Below are 19,396 nucleotides of genomic sequence, written 5' to 3' on the forward strand. Positions count from 1 at the left end.
TCAACAAGCTCAAGGATTATTTTATAGCACGGCAAATAAAGATGACGCTGGTTGCAGTGGATCTACAATCAATCGATGGAAACCAAACCTGCAAATACATCCTATCGTTTGCCAGTGATGAAGAAAGTCTTTATTAAGCTCAATACGTGTGCAGCTTGTGAACGACTTCTGCAAGTAAAGAAATTTGTTCCAACCAAAAGAGTATCAAAACACTTATTAGCCTACATGAAAACACTTAAAAAAGTACCATGACATTACCATGTTTTTTGAACATGTACCATTACCTGGGAGCACAGTGTTAATAAAATGTTATATGAATGTGGTAATATAGCGAAGTACCATGGTATTATTTTAATTAATTTGAAGCATCATGTGAATACAGTAGGATATGAATACGGTAATCATATAAAATGTGATTCAAAAATATGAAGTAGCTTAAATGAGGCAAGCTACTATTGCCATGTAGCTTGTAGTGTAACTTGCTACTTTTTCTGAAGCGTAGCTTTTAGCTTAGCTTGACATATTTTTCTGTTGAGTAGTTGGTAGCTTAGCTAGCTACATTTTTTGAGTAGCTTGCCCAACACTGACTATAGGGGTGCATATAGCAGCACTGTGTGTCAGTTGCCATTTACACCGGGTTGCAAATAGACACTAAATAATAAATGCAGGTTTAACTTAAATTCACCATATTTGTGCAGAAAACAAGATCCTCATTGCTGTTACATACCTAGACATGGAAGCGTTCATGGCGAGTGCAGGGTAGGGGTGTCTGAAGCCTCCGGGAGGGATGGAGTACATATGCTGTCCTTGCCTGAAGATAAAAATATGAACAACTCAGCTTATCAAAGAACTTGCTACAGCAAAATCAGGGAACTGTGCTGGAAAAACAGCTGCTATTTTGTGAGAAGTACTTGTAGTACTTGGAGAAGTACTACAAATAGCTACAACGTTGATTACATCATCTGCAGGGTAAAAGAAAGGTTGCCATTATGCATTTGAAGACCACAGGGTTCAGACTAGAGGCAGACTTACTGAGGAACCAGCCATCCTAGAGGATGAGGAATCTGTCCAACTGCCCCAGGAGAGAGAGGGTAATATGGGGACAGCTCTGACGGGTGAGGGGTCATTGGTATGCCTGATGAAATAAATACCGATTAGGTTAACCAAAGCCTTCTTATTAACAAGGAAGATAATTGAAAGGCGAATGGCATAATATTGATATAGAAATTGCAAACAGAATTCTGAGAAAATGAAATGACGTTTAAATAGGTATGGGTTTGTAGAGGTAGTAGTATAAATAAAAAAATTTAAAATATAAATGTAAAAATAGTGATTTTAAAAATTGTGAGATGTATAGGTAGCATGTCTAAATATTAATTTACTTTTTTTTTTATTCTACACAAACAGAATAGCAAAAAAATTGGACTTTTGAAGTTTCACTCGCTTCCCCATCTTCCATTGCTCGGACAAACAGGTAGTCCTGCTCCAAACTCAGAGGCGCAGAAATGCCACACTTCACCTACTTGCATGCACACATTATTGCAGTGAAACCCATCTAAACAAGTTGTGACTCAGCTTTTTTGGCTTTCACCTCATGCTCCTTCATAAAAAACAAAACACTGATAACGGAAGAGTTATGGTGCCTCAGGCGGTGGAGCTTACCTGTCTTGGGGTCAAGAATCTCTGGCGAAAGGTGAGATGTGGGCGTCCCGGGGGAGAAGTGGTCATTGCTGTATGTGATCAGGGGTGTAAGGGGGTGAACATGATGGGGGTGTTGTACCACAGGCACCTTGTTGGACTGAGAATCAGAACAAGAGAAAGAGGTGGAGGAGGGAGAAAAGGGATAAGTATGCGTGTTGTAACAGCCAAAAAGCAGCCGAAAGGGGGAAAAAAGCCATTAGACCTGAATACTTGAGTGGTGCCAGAGTGTTTTATACAACAATAGGTCTCGGATACAGTGTTTACTTTGCCCTACTTCTACCAAAGGAAATTAAACACCAGTTGGGCATTTGAGTGTCTGCATGGCGAGTAGGAGAAATCACACCTAACGCCCCAAGAAAGCATCGTTTCTCTCACTCAGCACACTTGCAACCCTTCTGCATGAACTGGGGACACGTTCTGCAGCCTTGTTACATGATGCCAGCTGCCACTTGCCATAAATGATGCTAGGGTGAGCAGGCAGGCATTTGAAGAGAAGTGCCAGTGACGCAGTCTTTACACATCCAGGGATTAGCAGGCGGCCAAATGCAGCACATGTTGTAGCAATCCCTTCAATACTCAACAGATTAGGCCTACATATTTAGAGCATTAAAAAAGTGAAAGGGTGCCATGGCTGTGTCTAGAAGGTAACAGTCCAGCTGGGAAAGTGTTGTGAGAGTCTCATTTGCTGTAAGGGTTAAATTTAGGAGTAGGTTTAAGGGTAGAAGAAGGTGTAGGGTTTCTGTGGTACTCCAAATAAACACAAAAACACAGCGTTTAAATGTTGCATGCAGCTCTTGCAAGACTTTCCCCAGCCAGACTGTTACCTTCTAGACACGACTAGCTGACGTCTTCTCCAGTAAGCTAGTTACCTAAATAACAATACATCCGATTTAACAGCACAGACATTTGAAGGTAATTCAATTGCTCCTTTGAGTACTGAGGGATGTTACCACCACAGTAACAGCAGAATACATATTAAACATGTGCAAAGGAATTAGGCACTTGCAATAATTTGGCAAAGCATTTGTGTCTGCATACTAACTACATAAATACAGCAGCAGCACTATAATAATACTGCTGTGATGTGTACATAAGCCAATGTAAGGTGGTGAGCCACAGATTGAATAGGCTACTTGTTGGCTCAGCGCATCACAAGGGAGCGAGAGTAGAGAATGCAGTCTTGTATCCTCTGTGCTAACCTTCCCCCACCTCTATGTAGGCAGTGGGTTTGACCTCTGATCCAACCGGCACTCCGTGAACATGAACAAGGCCTGCATTGAGACGAGACTGGCTCCCGTTTCCCACAGTCCAAACACAACCAGATCTTTCGCTCGCATATTTGCCCATTGCCTCTTAGTGTGCTCTATTCCCGTTTATCTGTCTGACTGTCTGTGTCCTGACTGTTAATCATTTTATAAATAATAAAATAATAGAATACTACAAATAATTTTGCATTTAATTTGCAGTGGCAAAGTGAGCCTTTGACTTCTGTAAACCCACAATCTTTCTTGGCAAGATTGTGAAAGGAAGAGGAAAACTTGCACATCCTCTACAATGCTCCTTGTCCACTATGATTCTAGCCATGTCTGAATCTCTATGCAAACAGTGCTCGAACTTCCCCGTCTCACTTGCTCTCCTACTGCCAAGAATCCCTGCTGTGTAAACACTGCAGACGTTTCCATCCGACACATACACCCCAAGCACAGACTGCTGCCAGTCTTGGCCCCCCGCCCTCCTCTGCCCCCAATGGGACCTGCTGACTCAAAGCATCCCAAGGATCTATATCAACACTTGGGACGAGTCCTGTTTGTTGCCACATCTCTCAGAATGAGTAGACTCTTTACAGCCAGAGTGATGGAAGTGTCCACCAGATTAACACTTACGAAATGGTGTCTAGAGGGCTTAAGTCCATAAATCAAGACTTTCATTAAGGACTGCAGGGGAACAACGCAAGGCCATAGCATGGTGAATGTTGGCAGCATATGCATCATCAGCTGAGTCATTGGGTTCAGCAGCATTAGGATTGAAGAAAAACAACGATACGGCAACAACAGCACAATCTCAGTGAGCGGTTCTGGTTGAAGTATGTCAGAGTCCACCTTTAGATGGCAGAGCTTGGCTCTGCTTCATGTTGTATGTCTGTCAACATGCACCATTTAAAGAGAGATTTTTCTTTTGTTGAAACAAGTCCTGCGGTTCGTCAAGGGCGAAACTTGATAAATCTCTTAAATCCACTTTTGTAAGTTGCTTCGTCGAAGACGCCTGACCAGCATGACAGTAAAAAAAAAGTATCAGCTTATAAAATACCTCTCCAAACAGAAAAAGTGAGTCACTGTGTAAACATTGTTCCACCTTTTGTCACAATTAAACTACATTGCCTCGAGAGTTCTCAAAAACATATTTACCAATGGTGCTAGGTCAATCTTTTATTCAATGGTGACCTTAATAAGGACGCTCAAGACATTCAACTTAATTTGAAACAAAGTTCGTCAAAGGTCTTAACGTAAACCTCTAAGAGTTCCTATGCATGATGATCCTTGGATCGCCACAACACAAGGAGGTTTTGCAGACATTTAAAAACTACAAATGTCGCAACAGTAAACAAGCTGGCAAAAAGTGCAGAGTAAATTCTCTACTCCTGCTGATTAATCTCTTGCTCTACTCCACTTGCTCGGCTGGGGAACACTCCACCCGCCAAAGATGACTTCTGGTGCCACCACATGGAGCTGTTAAAACTGGAGCTCTGCTAAAATAAGCACATCATGGAGTAAGAACCAAATGTGGCCTGCTGTTTCTTTTTTTTGGCTTCATATGTGACTTGAGTTTCTGAGCAAACAGGCTTTTGAGTAGGAGGGGATCAAGACACAATGAGCGCCTTAGCACTGGAATAATCAGAGGCTAAAAACAAATTCAAATGCAGGATAATAAAATAGTTCAGAGTATGGACAAACCAAAACAAGCAGTGAGATTCGTGCGTCACTAACAATGGGCACAATTTACAACAATCAACATCTACAGGGGTATGCTAATCTCCAGGAAAGTACATGGCTTTGAATTCGATTCAAGCATCTTCGTTAGGAACCACAATTTCTTGTTACTTAAAGGCAATTTTGAAATTACTATAAGTGATTTAAGCATTCTATTGTCATCTTGTTATGCATAGGTTTTGTAATTTACCAGATATAGTAAATGGAGGCCATAACTAGGGATGCACTGATCTGATTCCTGGATCGGTATCGGCTCCGATACTGACGTTTTTAAATGGATCGGGTATCAGTCCGACGAGCATGATCCAAATCCGTTACTGTGTGTTAGTCATGTTCGTTACTGTCAAGCTCAAAAAATGACATAAAAGAACCATAAAAACACAATTAAAGTAGTTTATATGACTCGTGCTTTTTATTCAAAGCCACTTGAAGAAATGCATTAGCTCTGTGAATCACAAAAGGCTGTGTTTAATAAGTAAATATATAAAATGCACGCGCAGCTCCAGCGCTCATTTACACACGCGGCTGTTCTGAGCCTTCAACGCAGTGCATAATATTTGAGCGCTACTCATGAACAACATCTCAGATGTAGATGCTCAAAAGTTCGGTTCACTTATAATATGCATTTAGAATGGCTGCTTTTTTTTATTTATTTTTTACAGAATTTGAATGAGATGTGAATTAAACTACTGTGAACTTGCCTACAAACAGACTATTACAGGACTTCCTGGAGAGTTCAGAATGTCAAAATAAAAGCGTGAGGGTTTAAAAGTTAAAGGTACACAATTGAGATATATTACTATATATTACAATTATAATATATTATATTTTGAATGTGTTCCCAAATATATAAAAGTGAGCTGATATCTTACAACTAAATTGAACAAAAAAGCGATCTGAATCCTTTAAATTCCAGATACAAGTTGAAACAATTTTGCTAATTCTTTTCTACTGAAGAAAGGGCTGGGCGATATGGCCAAAATTGTTATCGATACAATTGAATAATCTTTTTTCAATATTGAATTCTATGAAGTACTTTATCCACTGTCATATACATTTATCATAACATTGCACATTTCTTTTTTTTTTATTTCAAAGTTGACGGAAGAAAAAAATACAATTCTAAACAGTCAAAATAGTCTCTAAAAAACTGCACAGGGGGTCTAGAGACGGCAAAAGCAGTGGGGTCTGAGGGATCTTTTACCAATTTTACTGTCTTTTAAGCATAGTGACAGCTATTTTTATTCAGATACACAAGTATGGGGCATAGAAGCCCTTGTGACTGTGGAATGATGCTGAATGTGGGTTCAGGGGTGTCCTGAGAGAACATTTAAAAAAAAAATAATATTTTAATTAAAGTGAGAGACTAGTCTACCAACTAGTAATTTTAGTCTTTCCTTATCCATTCCAGACATCTAATTAATTTTCACAAAATTAGAAGAGTAATCGATTTGTTTATTTGAGTTGTATATTATTAAAGGCTCGTAACATGCTGATTAATAAAGATACATTTAGTAGGGAAAAACTTTATGGTCAAAAAGGTGCTTTGAAACCACGTTAACTCATGCGGCGCATCATGTCTACACACATGCAGGGAAAAGAGGCAACGTGTTCGGAGTGTGACAGGGTAGAAATTATGCATGTTTGTTGCAAGAGAACAATATTCAAGATTACAGCGCAGAAAGATCAGAGCTGTTGTCCACATCACTGTTGTTTTGTTGCGCTCTTCATTAGAGACGATGAGAGGATGCGCAACCGTTGTCATGAAGTCTTGCGGTGTGGATGGAATCAATCTGGTGTCCGACGTAAACTAATTGTTAGCAAGGCTGCTAGCATTAGCAAGTTCATCCAGTCTGACCTTACGTTGCGAGCAAAGATGAGAGCGTTTTCAATTCATTCCTATGAAAGCCGAGCGTCATGCTCGCAAGGTGGATCGTAGGATCGGCAGCGGTGCAAGCTCTCTCCTAGCGCTGCCGAACTGCTTGTGTTTTAGCGACACGCAGTAAATATCGAAAATTCCTCAAAAGATTATCGTGGATTTTCTTTATCGTGATGTATATCGATAGCGTTTTATCACCCAGCCCTAACTGAAGACTTGAAGACTGGAATTAATGTTTGCTGCTGCTTTATTCAGTATACTAGTTAACAAAAGTTTTTCTAAATAAGTTATACATTTTTATTGAAATAATGTGTAGCTAGAGGTTTGTTTCTTACATATTAAAGAACACCCCCAATTAGTTCCAAAACATAAAGGTAAAGATATTCTAAACTGATTATGCAAAAAAACACTGGTATCAGATCGGGATCGGCTGATACTGTGATTTCCGATATCGGAAGAGAAAAAGTGGTATCGGGGTATCCCTAGCAATTACAGTTCTAATGGTAAAAACTAAAAATCACATGATGAGCACATCTTGTTGTTGCATGAAAATGCATTAATTTTCCATTAGCAGAAACATCAGCCTTGACAAAGAACCATCAATTGTCAATGTTATTAGTACGCAATTTAAACGGAATTGCCATTTGTAATCAGATTTTTTAAAATTTGAAAATGGCTGGTAGACACATTATTGCCTGTTAAAGAATACACTGACAGAATGGGTGGAATCAATGGGCATCCATTTACAACTGCATTCCTCAGAAGAACAACATAAGTGTAATCAGTTTATAATATTTTTTTTAAACAATCAGCTATCGACTACTTTGTGTACATGCCATTGAGATATGACAACAGCCAAGGTGGTGGCTAGCCAAGTGCGATTGCTGAATCTACTGTTGCTAAAGTAAGTTACTGTAAATTTGGTGGGTTTTGGACTCATTTTATTTCTAGTTGACTTTAGATAAGATACTCTGCATGCACTTACAAACTCCAGCTAATGCATTTTACATCAAGTTGATGATTTGCATACAAGCGGCATTTAAAGTAGCAACAGGACACTGCTAAACTACTTCTGGAAAAAGGTGATCTATGAAGAGTATGAACTCAAGATGAAATTTATTTTAGGAGTGTAGGGGACTACATTCTGCTTTCAGTACCATGGTATACTGTATATATGAATGTGGCAATCATACTTTCCCATAGTACATCTCAAAGTTCCATGGTTTTACCAAAAATACAGAAAAACTATTCCAATACCATGGTTCTCTCCTTATGGTAACACGGTATGAATACGATGAGCATACTGTACCATGTTATTAAAATTTGATACATGAACCATGGTAGTGCCACTGGAAGAGGGGTGCACAAATTTGGACCTAGACACATGCACAGAGAACACAGTGGAGTTGACAAGGCTGAAGTTCCCACAATGCCTCACTCATCACCTGCCTCTCTGTTCTGGTTTGAAGTATTATTCATGGGGCCTGGGTCCAGATGCATTGTATAGAAGGCAGTGTGAAGAGATGGGCCCAATACTGCCATATCACACAAACATGCACTCAGAGGGAAGCCAACGGAATGCTAAACAAACCCGGTTCCTGAATAATTGAGCCTTTCGGACCACGCTGGCTCAACCTATTAGCATGTGTGCCTTCTGGACCCAATCTGTGCAGCCACAGAAATGGCATCCACAGGTCACTCACACCCTCCCGGCAGTCTGGCGTGCTCTCAGCAGCACCAGCTATTCATTAAGAACACAATGAACCCTCGAGAATGTCCCCTAAATTATTTTCCGACAACTAATCCTTCAATCACAATAGATTCGTCGAATCTGCATGCCAGAAATGTATCCCTGAAGCCAACGTCTAATGAGGAAGCAAAGTTTGTTTTCCTGAACAGTAGCATTCAGTGTTTTGGCTTTCTGTGAGGACAACACAACTCAACAGGCTTCAATTGTCAACTCATCTCTGTATAATTGGATTGAAATTGCCCCGTTGCATATTTTCAGTCTGTCTGGAGTCCCACACCATGATAATAGGTGCTTTATGAAACACATGCCAAGTAAGACAAAATGCCAGAGCTTGGTGGAAGTTTGCAATATATTTTATCTCAATCAATTTAATATCATAACACAAAGGCTTGCTGACTCCCACTCCCCAGAGGGTCAATTGTACTGGCTTGTGGTCACTGTGTACTGAGTCGCAATGTCAGGTCATCATAATCTTAGTCTGAGAACTTTACATTTGATTCTCGTTTAGGTTAAACTGACCCAAAGGTTTGTTTGGGAATCTCTTGGGAAGACGCTCTAATCTTCCAGCCCATACCACAGTCAGTGATCACATTGTCGTCATGGCATGGACTAAATCGTTTTGAGCTGGCAACCTCCATGTTTGGAGGGGGGTTAAAAAACGTGTCTCCGGAATGGATTAGATGACATTTGGAGCGAGCATTCCTGAGGTTCTCCGCCATGGTGTCTGTTTAGGGTGAAGCAGGTCAAAAGTTGGGTCACATGAGTGGCCGGAGGGGGTGGAGAGGTGTGAAAATAAGTCTGTTGCTTGTTGACACTTAGAACAACAAGCTTAAGCCCTCATTCTAAACTGGGCATCAACTAAAAGCTAGTCATGCTTGTGTGGGAAAAAATCAAACACAAACTCACCGTGTGAGCTTTGCTTTCTGTTGGCAACCTCAAAAGAATTTATACATGCAATTTCATATTTGAATGTTAATCTAATGTTTAAAATCTTTGCCTTCAAAACATTTGTTTCACCAAGGGGGAGACAACAAAGCTAGATCACAGTTGATAGACCTTTTTAATACACTGAACTATACTGAATATTAATTTGCTTGTGGACTTACTAAGTGCCCTTGTGTGGGTGATCTGGAGTCTTTAATGGCCGCTGCCCCAGGAACATCAAGAAAAGGCCATTTCATCTGTAGATACTGCAGAGAAAATAGAGAAGAATATCAAAAACAATCCACATTCTGTAGGTGGTCTACAAGCTTTTGTATATTCAAGAACACACTCAAATTCTTCTCTTAAGAGCTCTGTTCTGGATCTAGTGATGCTATCTGTAGAAGTATTTCTCAATCAGTGAAAACAAAAACAAAAAACAACTGTGATGAGGTGCCAAGGCCGGGCCGTATCAATGGACTTCCGGTGCTGAATCAGCCGGGAGACGGATAAAGAGGAGCCGGGGACGCCAGTTAGAGAGAGAGAGAGAGAGAGAAGCACACAGCGCGGTCTGTGTGTTTAATGTTATGTTTAAGTTCCTTGGTGTTATTAAAAGTTAATTTGAATGCTTAGCCGGTTAAGCCTCCCTTAAGTAGAGACCTTGTTGTTACATTCCCTGGCTCCTCTTTATCCCTCTCCCAGCTGATAGGGCAGAATCAGCACCGGGCGTACATCATTACAGCCTGGCCACGCCCTCCTCCTCATCACAATAACATAACTAAACCAAACAAACCCAAACAAAACCTAAACCCAAACCAAAAAAACTAAACAAAAACAGTCCAGACCAGTCTAGTCCAGTCCAGACTTTGTTTGCACTGTATTAAAAATTGAATTTGCCTAGTCAATGGAAGACACTTCAAGTACTAAACTACAAATCAAATAAATGGGCCTATGCATCATCCATTTCCTCGACACGGATTCCACCAGTCCAGCTGTTCTTTGTCTTCATTCATTTGAAATCTGTAAGATGCACTCCGAGCACTGTTTAGCACCTGGGAGCATTAGCTGGGACAGTTTTTGAGTCAGAGACAGGAGGAGGGCCCAGGGGAGGGGGTGCGATGGGAAAGTTAAATATGATTTGTACTGCAGGTCCCTACACAGTAAAAGCCCAGCTGGATGGATCGTATGTATGCATGTTAGTATGAAGAACAGCTGGGAGGAAGTTCCATAAGACAGGAGGGGGAGAGGGGCCATGCAGAATTCATGGAACATAGAGCAGGGTTATTACCGTTAACGAAAACTAAAAACTAATACTAAATGAAAACATTTTCGTTGCTTGAAATAAAATGTAATACAATTAGAAGAACATAAACTAAATGTTTGAGACTCACAACTAAATAAAATAAAAATGACCATGAATTGACTTTAGTTTTAAAAACACAGTATATTCTAAAATTTGACATCTTTACAACACGCCTTTCATGAAAAAAAATTGAGAATGCTACTAGATGGCGATAACACTAGACGGCAATGACAAATATGACTATTTTAAACATTTAATAACACATTAACTTTAGCAGTTGTAAAATACTAAAAATACTACAATACTAAATCCTTAATACTAAAAAGTTGAGTTGAAGAGTGAAAAAAGAAGAAAAAAATGGGGAAATAAGAACAACAAAAAAATTCTAAACTATAATAACCCGATCATCAGGTGTTCAGTCTCAAATTTTCCCCTCTATAAATCAATGAGAGAGAATGAAGAGCATAGAGCGAGGCTGTTAGAGTAAGTGTGGTATGGAATAAGAGAAGGGAGGAGACACACAGTGATGAATGAATAGACTTCCTATATGGAGGGTGCCGTTTATTGTGAAAGCCCACATAGCTCTGTGTGCGCGTGTCAAAGTTTGATGCCTCTCAGCTTCTCTGGGCCTCTCATGTCTAGCACTTATACGATTTTCAGCAGCAATTTATAAAATTTAGTTTTTCATGACTTCCCTGCCTGGTTCAGTCATCTGGTTTGTGTAGAAGTCAGACCGTATCAGATATTCCTGTGGGTCTGTCCCTAGTGATTTGAGCTCTTGCGTTTCGGGGCTGAAGAAGGCATATGTCTGTAGAGGATGTAAATACCACAGGAACTCTTCACAAACAAAATGTATCATGCTTCTTGAGGGATAACACAAATATAGATCAAATATATATAAGAAAAATCTTCATATATCATAGGGGTGGGCGGTATGATCACAATTTTATTTTATAGTATAAGTAACTTTATATCTCGGAAAAAGGAACACAGCAAGATATTAGTTATTTTTGCTGGACATTCCATGTAAAAATCGATTATGTTTATAAGGGATAGTTCACCCAAAAATGAAAATTCTCTTATCATTTACCCTCATGCCATAAAAGTGTATGACTTTCTTTTGCAAAATAAGGATTTTTAGAAGAATATCTCAGATTTGTAGGTCCATACAATGCAAGTGAATGGTGACCAGAACTTTGAAGGTCCTAAAGGAACATAAAGGCAGTATAAAATGAATCCATATGACTCCAGTGGTTGAATACATGCCTTCAGAAGTGATATAATAGGTGTGGGTGAGAAACAGATCAATATTTAAGTCATTCTTTACTGAAAATCTACACATTCACTTCCACATTCAGCCACCTACTGCTTGGGGCTAGTCAAAGGTGGAGAGTGATAATAAAAAAAAGAATTCAATATTGATCTTTAATTGATGTTTCTCACCCACACCTATCATATCACATCAGAAGACATGTATTTAACCACTGGAGTCATATGGATTACTTTTATCCAACATTTTAGGACCTTCTGAGTTCTGGTAACCATTCACTTGTATTGTATGGACCTACAGAGCTGAGATATTCTTCTAAAAAAATTGTTTGTGTTCTTCAGGAGAAAGAAAGTCATACACATATGGGATGGCATGAGGGTGAGTAAATGATGTGAGAATTTATATTTTTGGTTGAAATATGTGTTAATGCCTATTGATGGATAATCCAGTGAATTAAATTTTGTATATACAAAATTTACTTTTTCTAAATTTCTTTCCTCTTTATTTGGAACTTAAAGAATGCAAACCAAAATATATGATTATTCTTAACAAATAATTGAAAAGTCTGGCATCAGCGCACAAACAGCTGCTTCACATTATATAAAACTTGCGTTAAAACCAAAGACTGAAATAAATCTAACATTATGAAATGGATATTTCCGACTTCTGATTGGATGAGCCACGTTTTACAGTCTTGCCTGCATATAGCCATGTGGATATACTGTACCTATCGCGGTATAAACAATTATAGCAAAATCTGTACCAGCTGACACAGTCTTGACAAGCCCATCAACACAGTATCTAAACATGTTTTTACCATTGAACAAAAGGTTAGAGCACATAAGGGGTCAATAATACATTGTTTCCCCCTTAAAACTTCATTCATCACTGGCGGAATTGTTGTGAGGAAGTTTGGATTGGACCGTGGGCTAAAAAAGGAAAAGACATTATGGTCCATTAGGGGGAGGGAGGGGGGCAGGTTTGCTGGTGCGGAAAACAAAAGCAGTTGAAAAGCAGTGACTGGTACAGTTTCCTTCCAGCTGGCAGGATGAACCTTGTGCCCTATGCACTATTTATTGAAGATCTGCATGTAGAACTCACTTTCACCAGTAAAAGCTACCTCTATTGTCCAAACTAGAGTTGATAAAAGGGATCATTCACCCAAAAATTAAAATTCTTGAAAATGTTACACATGACGTTAGGGAATTTAAAATCACAAATCACTGCACCTTTTTTCCATGCAACAAAAACGTTAATGGTGACTGAGGCCAACATTAGGCCTAACATTAGGACTAACGTCTCCTTAGTTCTGGATTTTCATTATTTCGCTAAACTATTCCTTGAAAAGCTACATCCATTTCGTCCAGGCAATCAAGGAGAACATCTTTATATTTGAGGATGGCTTTCAGGAAGGCATCTGTGACTTGTTCTTAAGAGGAATCGTTCTGAGGAACATCTAGTTTTCTATGGAGGCCTTGCAGTGTTTCTGGTATAGCAGCTGCAGTTAAAGTGGAAGGGTGACAGATAAAGTACAATCTACCTTCCTCATCATAACCACCATCATGCCACCTGACTGAAAACTTAACATACTATCTTGAAATACAATCTCGGTTTTGCCTTCCCACACAAACTGTACACAGTATCGGGCAGCAGGGACTGGTGCCCTGCTTTTCTGCAGACACAAAGAGAGAGACTGGCCAAAATAAACAGTCCTGGGGTCTGGGGATTTGTTTTTGAAAGCCATAATTCCATGACCAGATGCTTAGCTATATGCAACATTGACTTCTTGTTGAGAAGAAAAAAGAAATGGTGCACAGATTTGAACCATTAAAAACATAGGTTAAATTATAGGGGAGACTCGCAAAGTGACACAATCTCTGTGAAAAAAAAAAAAACTGCATAAATAAGAAATAAAAAATAATTAAGAAAAAAACTGTTTCAACCAATAAGGGATTTAAATGGCCAATATAATTATTTAAAAAGCAAAGTGGGTGGGTTATATGATTTAATTTTAGTTATTTGAGTAATTACAGAGATAAAATGAAACTAACACTTATTTGTATAATACACACACACACACACACACACACACACACACACACACACACACACACACACACACACACACACACACACACACACACACACACACCATTAAAACCACCTGCCTAATATTGTGTAGGTCCCCCTCTTGCCGCCAAAACAGCGCCAACCCGCATTCAGAATAGCATTCAGAGATGATATTCTTCTCACCACAATTGTACAGAGCGTATCAAAGTTACCATAGACTTCGTCAGTTCAAACCAGTCTGGCCATTCTCTGTTGACCTCTCTCATCAACAAGGCACTTCCATCCACAGAACTGTTGCTCACAGGATGTTTTTTGTTTTTGGCACCATTCGGAGTAAATTGTATTTCACGACTGTTGTGCGTGATAAAAGCTTTTTTCTCTCTACTATTATTGACATTTCACTTACTTAAAAAAGTAGTGGTCCTAACTGACATAAGACAGGGAATGTTTTCTACAATTAAACTTAAAATGTAAAATTCTGACTTCAGCTGTTTATATATTTATGAAGCATATTACAAATTTCCAATTTAAAATCAGGCAGTGCTTATCCATTTGGGCAAGCAGACACAGTACAGAACAACAATCTCAAAATGATCTAATGTCAGCCAATTAATCAGCCTGGCTAACCTATTAGTCTATAACTATTTAAAATGCAGTATATCATATATTGATATTCACAGCTAAATTTACAGAGAAAAGAATATTTACAAGAGCATCTGGTGCTTGCTCTTTCAATAATTATTAAATATGAGTTTAACTCATGCTCTTAAATTTCACAAATGTGCCTTAAGGGTGTTTGTTGCCGTCTAGTTGGATAGATGTTGTTTTGCTCTTTGTTCATAGGTCACATAGAAAGAATGAAGTGATGTTTAAATACTTTCCATGCTGCCGAGCGAAGATGATGGGTATCTTTAACAGGATTATGACAACGTAAAACTTCACAAATACACTCAATAATGACAGTCAAATGGTAGAAATGAAGCCTTTTGTCAAAACATACAGTGGATATAAAACGTCTACACACCCCTGTTAAAATGCCATTTTTTGTGATGTAAAAGAATGAGACAAAGATAAATCATGTCAGAACCATTATGTGACCTATAATGTGAACAATTCAATTGAAAAACAAACTGAAATCTTCATGGGGGGAAAATGAAAATTAAAAACCTTACAATAACCTAGTTGCATAAGTGTGCACACCCTCTTATAACTGGGGATGTGGCTGTGTTCAGAATTAACCAATCACATTCAAACTCATGTTAAATAGAAGTCATTACACACCTGCCATCATTAAAAATGACTCTGATTAATCACAAATAAAGTTCAGCTGTTCTAGTAGGATTTTCCTGACATTTTCTTAGTTGCATCTCAGAGCAAAAGCCATGGTCCGCAGAGAGCTTCCAAAGCATCAGAGGGATCTCACTGTTGAAAGATATCAGTCAGGAGAAGGGTACAAAAGAATTTCCAAAGCATTAGATATACCATCGAATACAGTGAAGACAGTCATCATAAAGTGGAGAAAATATGGCACAACAGAGACATTACCAAGAACTGGACGTCCCACCAAAATTTCTGAAAAGACGAGAAGAAAACTGGTCAGGGAGGCTTCCAAGAGGCCTACAGCAACATTAAAGGAACTGCAGGGATTTCTGGCAAGTACTGGCTGTGTGCTACATGTGACAACAATCTCCCGTATTCTTCATATGAATGGGCTATTGGGTAGGGTGGCAAGACAGAAGCCTTTTCTTACAAAGAAAAACATCCAAGCCCGGCTGAATTTGCTAATACAAATATAAAGTCTCCCAAAAGCACGTGGGAAAATGTGTTATGGTCTGATGAAACCAAGGTTGAACTTTTTGGCCATAATTCCAAAAGGTATGTTTGGTGCAAAAACAACACTGCACATCACCCAAAGAACACCATACCCACAGTGAAGCATGGTGGTGGCAGCATCATGCTTTGGGGCTGTTTTTCTTCAGCTGGAACTGGGGCCTTAGTCAGGGTGGAGGGAATTGTGAACAGTTCCAAATACCAGGCAATTTTGGCACAAAACCTTCAGGTGTCCGTTAGAAAGCTGAAGATGAAGTTCACCTTTCAGCACGACAACGACCCAAAGCACACATCCAAATCCACAAATGCATGGCTTCACCAGAAGAAGATTGACATTTTAGAATGGCCCAGCCAGAGCCCAGACCTGCATCCAATTGAACATCTGTGGGGTGATCTGAAGAGTGCTGTGCACAGGAGATGTCCTCGCAATCTGACAGATTTGGAGCGCTTTTGCAAAGAAGAGATAGTGCTATAATAAAATCAAAAGGTGCTTCTACAAAGTATTAGTTTAAGGGTATGCACACTTATGCAACCAGGTTATTGTGAATTGTTTTATTTTTCCCCCTCAAAGATTTCAGTTTGTTTTTCAATTGAATTGTTCACGTTATAGGTCACATTAAAAGGGGGAAAAGTTCTGACATGATTTATCTTTGTCTCATTCTTTTACATCACAAGAACCTGGCATTTTAACTGGGGTGTGTGGACTTTTTATATCCACTGTACATAACTCTTATCTCTTTTTTAAGAGATATATGAAAGTGGCAACATGTTTTACCACAACCGCAGGCTTTCTTACGATTCAAGAAATGTTTTGGATTCAGAAATGTCGTACAACAGGAGTCTCTGCAAAACAACAGAACTTTCATTTGAAGTAGAAGAAAAAAAGTCATCTGGAGTGGGGCGGAGCCAAGTAGGTCACATCAATCATTCAGAGCATGGCCTACATTTCTCCCCAATGATTACTCCCATTCCTTACACTCACCCTCTGCTAGAATGGAGCAAAACACTCGTGGAGCACAAAAGAGTCTATTACCATCTCAGCTTAGGAACAGTAAAACCAGACAAAGGCTGTGGATTACATCCATGTATGCCTATATGGCAGTGCCCTGATGTGGCCAGAGAGGTTTGACATCACCTGGCTCATTTATGCAAGTGACACCTCTTGCTGGTCTTTTTACAGTCGCTAGTGGGAAAGACAATAGAAGAGGTGGTTTCAAGCCCTCCTCACCGCAGGTTAGCATTCAAGCCTATTGTTTTTTTGTTTTTTTTAAAGTTGCTAGAGTTTCAAATTATTAAGTAAACACTTTATAGACAAAAGACACTGCTATCGGTTCTAATAGGAAATACATTTTCGGGGAAAATAAATTCAAATCTAAATAAGAGATTTGAGATCTTCCCTGCAAATTGGCTAAATCCTGCAGTCTGGGGGAAAAAATACAACTTTGGAAAAGAAAAACAAACAATGTTAACAAGCAAAAAATGTCCAGTTTCCAAAAAAAGTTCAGAGATTAAACTATGAGGACTTGAAGCTCATTAAAGGAGGCTTATCTTATTATAGAAACAATAAGCAGTGATTTAGCCAACAAATCACCTATTCATCCACTAATCACATTAAGAAGCAATTTGGCATATTTCTGATAAGTTTCGGAGAACTTTAAACTCCATAGGGTCAACAGATGGAGAGGCCCGGGATTTTACATAGCAACTGGCCCAGAAGTGGAGTGTGTGTGTATGTGTGTGTGTGTGGGGTGTTCGCTGTCCTTTTCTGAATATCGTGGTGCCGTTTTGAGGTCCTTTGTGCAAAACCCGGTTTGCCAGATTACCAGTCCAGCTAGTCCACTGCGTCTTCAGTGGCTCTGATGCCGGGAGTACATGAAGACTCTTATGTTCAATTTTAAAGCCAACAAAAGAACACTTACGATGCTTACGAAGCTGAGACATTATTCTTCTTACTGTATCTGCTCCAGTGCGGAAAGAAATGGCACACTGTGTGTAGATCACTCAGGGGTGGAGAGTGGAGTCCGTCACCAGACGAAACCGTTCATTTTGACACAGGTTTTGATTAACAGAAATATAAGAAAGAGGAGTGGGAGGACTTTTAACATTGTACACACACTGCCCACTCACATTCATGTACAAACACCACGTAAAAGTGAATTTTGCATAACAGGTCCCCTTTAAGTCCTTTTTGCAAGAAATTATTTTCCCTGCCCAGTAGGGGGCAATATGCAAGAAGAATGTGAATCACCAAAAACACAAGAAGAATGGGAAAGTGAAAATTAAAGTGGAGACTGACTGAGCAAGGAGGAGAATGGTAAAAAAAATTACTCACATACACCTATCATATCGTTTCTGAAGACACTGGTTTAACCACTGGAGTCTTATAGAATACTTGAATGTAGTGCTGGGTGATATGGCAAAAAATATTTAATCTCGATTTTTATCAAACATATGGATGATTCACAATTCGATTTTTCAACTTTTAAATGTACCCCAACATTATTCAAATTGCATGTTCTTTATTAGTATGCAAGGCAACCTGGTTAGGTAAATGCAAGTTCTTTTAAATTATAGGAAACAAAGGTGTACAAGACAAATATACAAATGCACCAAGTGAACCACAGGGGGAAGTTGTCAACTTAAAATAGAGTGAAGAGTGTCAATGTAAAATAAATTAAAATCTAATAAACCCAGATGTTCAGAAATAATAGAATAATAAAAAAAAAAAACTGCAAAATAATTCTTAGCCAGTGAAGGTATTAATTTGATCTTAACCAAGTCTATCTAGAACAGGGGTTCTCAACGGGGGCGTTACCACCCCCCAGGGGTGTTTTAAGGGATGCCAGGGGGTGCTGAGAGCAAATTAGTAGAGAGGGGGCATTAGGTTACAAATGTGTGTGTGTGTGTGTGTGTGTGTGTGTGTGGGGGTGCATATATCAGTCATAATCAAATCAATTGTCAAGTTCCAATTTGTATTAAAATGTTTATTAAGACTTTAAGTATCAGTATTTGTACTGTGGTACATCTGATTTTGAAGTCTTGCGACGCACCTGAAGTATCTGTAGATGGATACGGCTCAATGGACAGAGCAGTGCGAGCGCAAAGCTCTTAAAACTTAAGCTCTTAATCTCGCAGCTTTGTGAGAATCAGTGAGAAGCAAGGGGCGAGAAGTGGAAACCATTTGAATTCGGCACAGAATTCTACATCACCACCCTTAAATTTACTAAAGTAACACTAACTGTACTTTAGCCAGAAACAGAAAGATAATAAATATTATAAATATCATGACTTCAGCTCTATTAAATTTGTCATAGGCTACATTAGGGGAGTGAGGGAATATCAATGATTTTTGTTATAACTTATAAATATTTATATTTTGTATTTATTGTTTTTACATGCGTTTAGAGTAGGTCTACTGTTTATAATTACAAAAATGCCATAGTTTTTGAAGATTGGTAGTGGTAGAGAAGATTCATACTTCCATGTGTTTACTATGTCTTGTTAAAAACACCACTGTTAAAGATATCAAAATAAATAATGAATAAATACAAATTTCAAAAAGGCAAATGTAAAATATCTTAACAAAATCACTGTTATTATTAGTTTCCGTCTCCGCATTTTCATTTTATAGGCCCCAGATATAGCCCTCCATCTGCTTGAATTCAAGAAACGCAAGGTTTGGCCT

General features: G+C 39.0%; 1 protein-coding gene across 2 annotated transcripts in view; it reads right to left on the reverse strand.

Annotated features, from left to right (window-relative positions):
- The window catches only part of LOC127635867 (transcription factor 7-like 1-A), a 46,084-nt gene that overhangs the window by 9,263 nt on the left and 17,425 nt on the right, over nucleotides 1-19,396 (reverse strand). Inside the window, exons 4-7 of one of the 2 annotated variants that reach the window (XM_052116125.1) lie at nucleotides 9,424-9,507; nucleotides 1,663-1,798; nucleotides 1,033-1,135; nucleotides 728-811 (exon numbers count right to left, since the gene is read on the reverse strand). In XM_052116125.1, the coding sequence (XP_051972085.1) occupies nucleotides 728-811; nucleotides 1,033-1,135; nucleotides 1,663-1,798; nucleotides 9,424-9,507 (407 nt within the window). The remainder of the gene's footprint in view (nucleotides 1-727; nucleotides 812-1,032; nucleotides 1,136-1,662; nucleotides 1,799-9,423; nucleotides 9,508-19,396) is intronic. The other variant, XM_052116127.1, reaches the window with a different exon arrangement.

This window comes from Xyrauchen texanus, chromosome 43 (assembly GCF_025860055.1).
Source record: "Xyrauchen texanus isolate HMW12.3.18 chromosome 43, RBS_HiC_50CHRs, whole genome shotgun sequence".
Taxonomy (NCBI): domain Eukaryota; kingdom Metazoa; phylum Chordata; class Actinopteri; order Cypriniformes; family Catostomidae; genus Xyrauchen; species Xyrauchen texanus.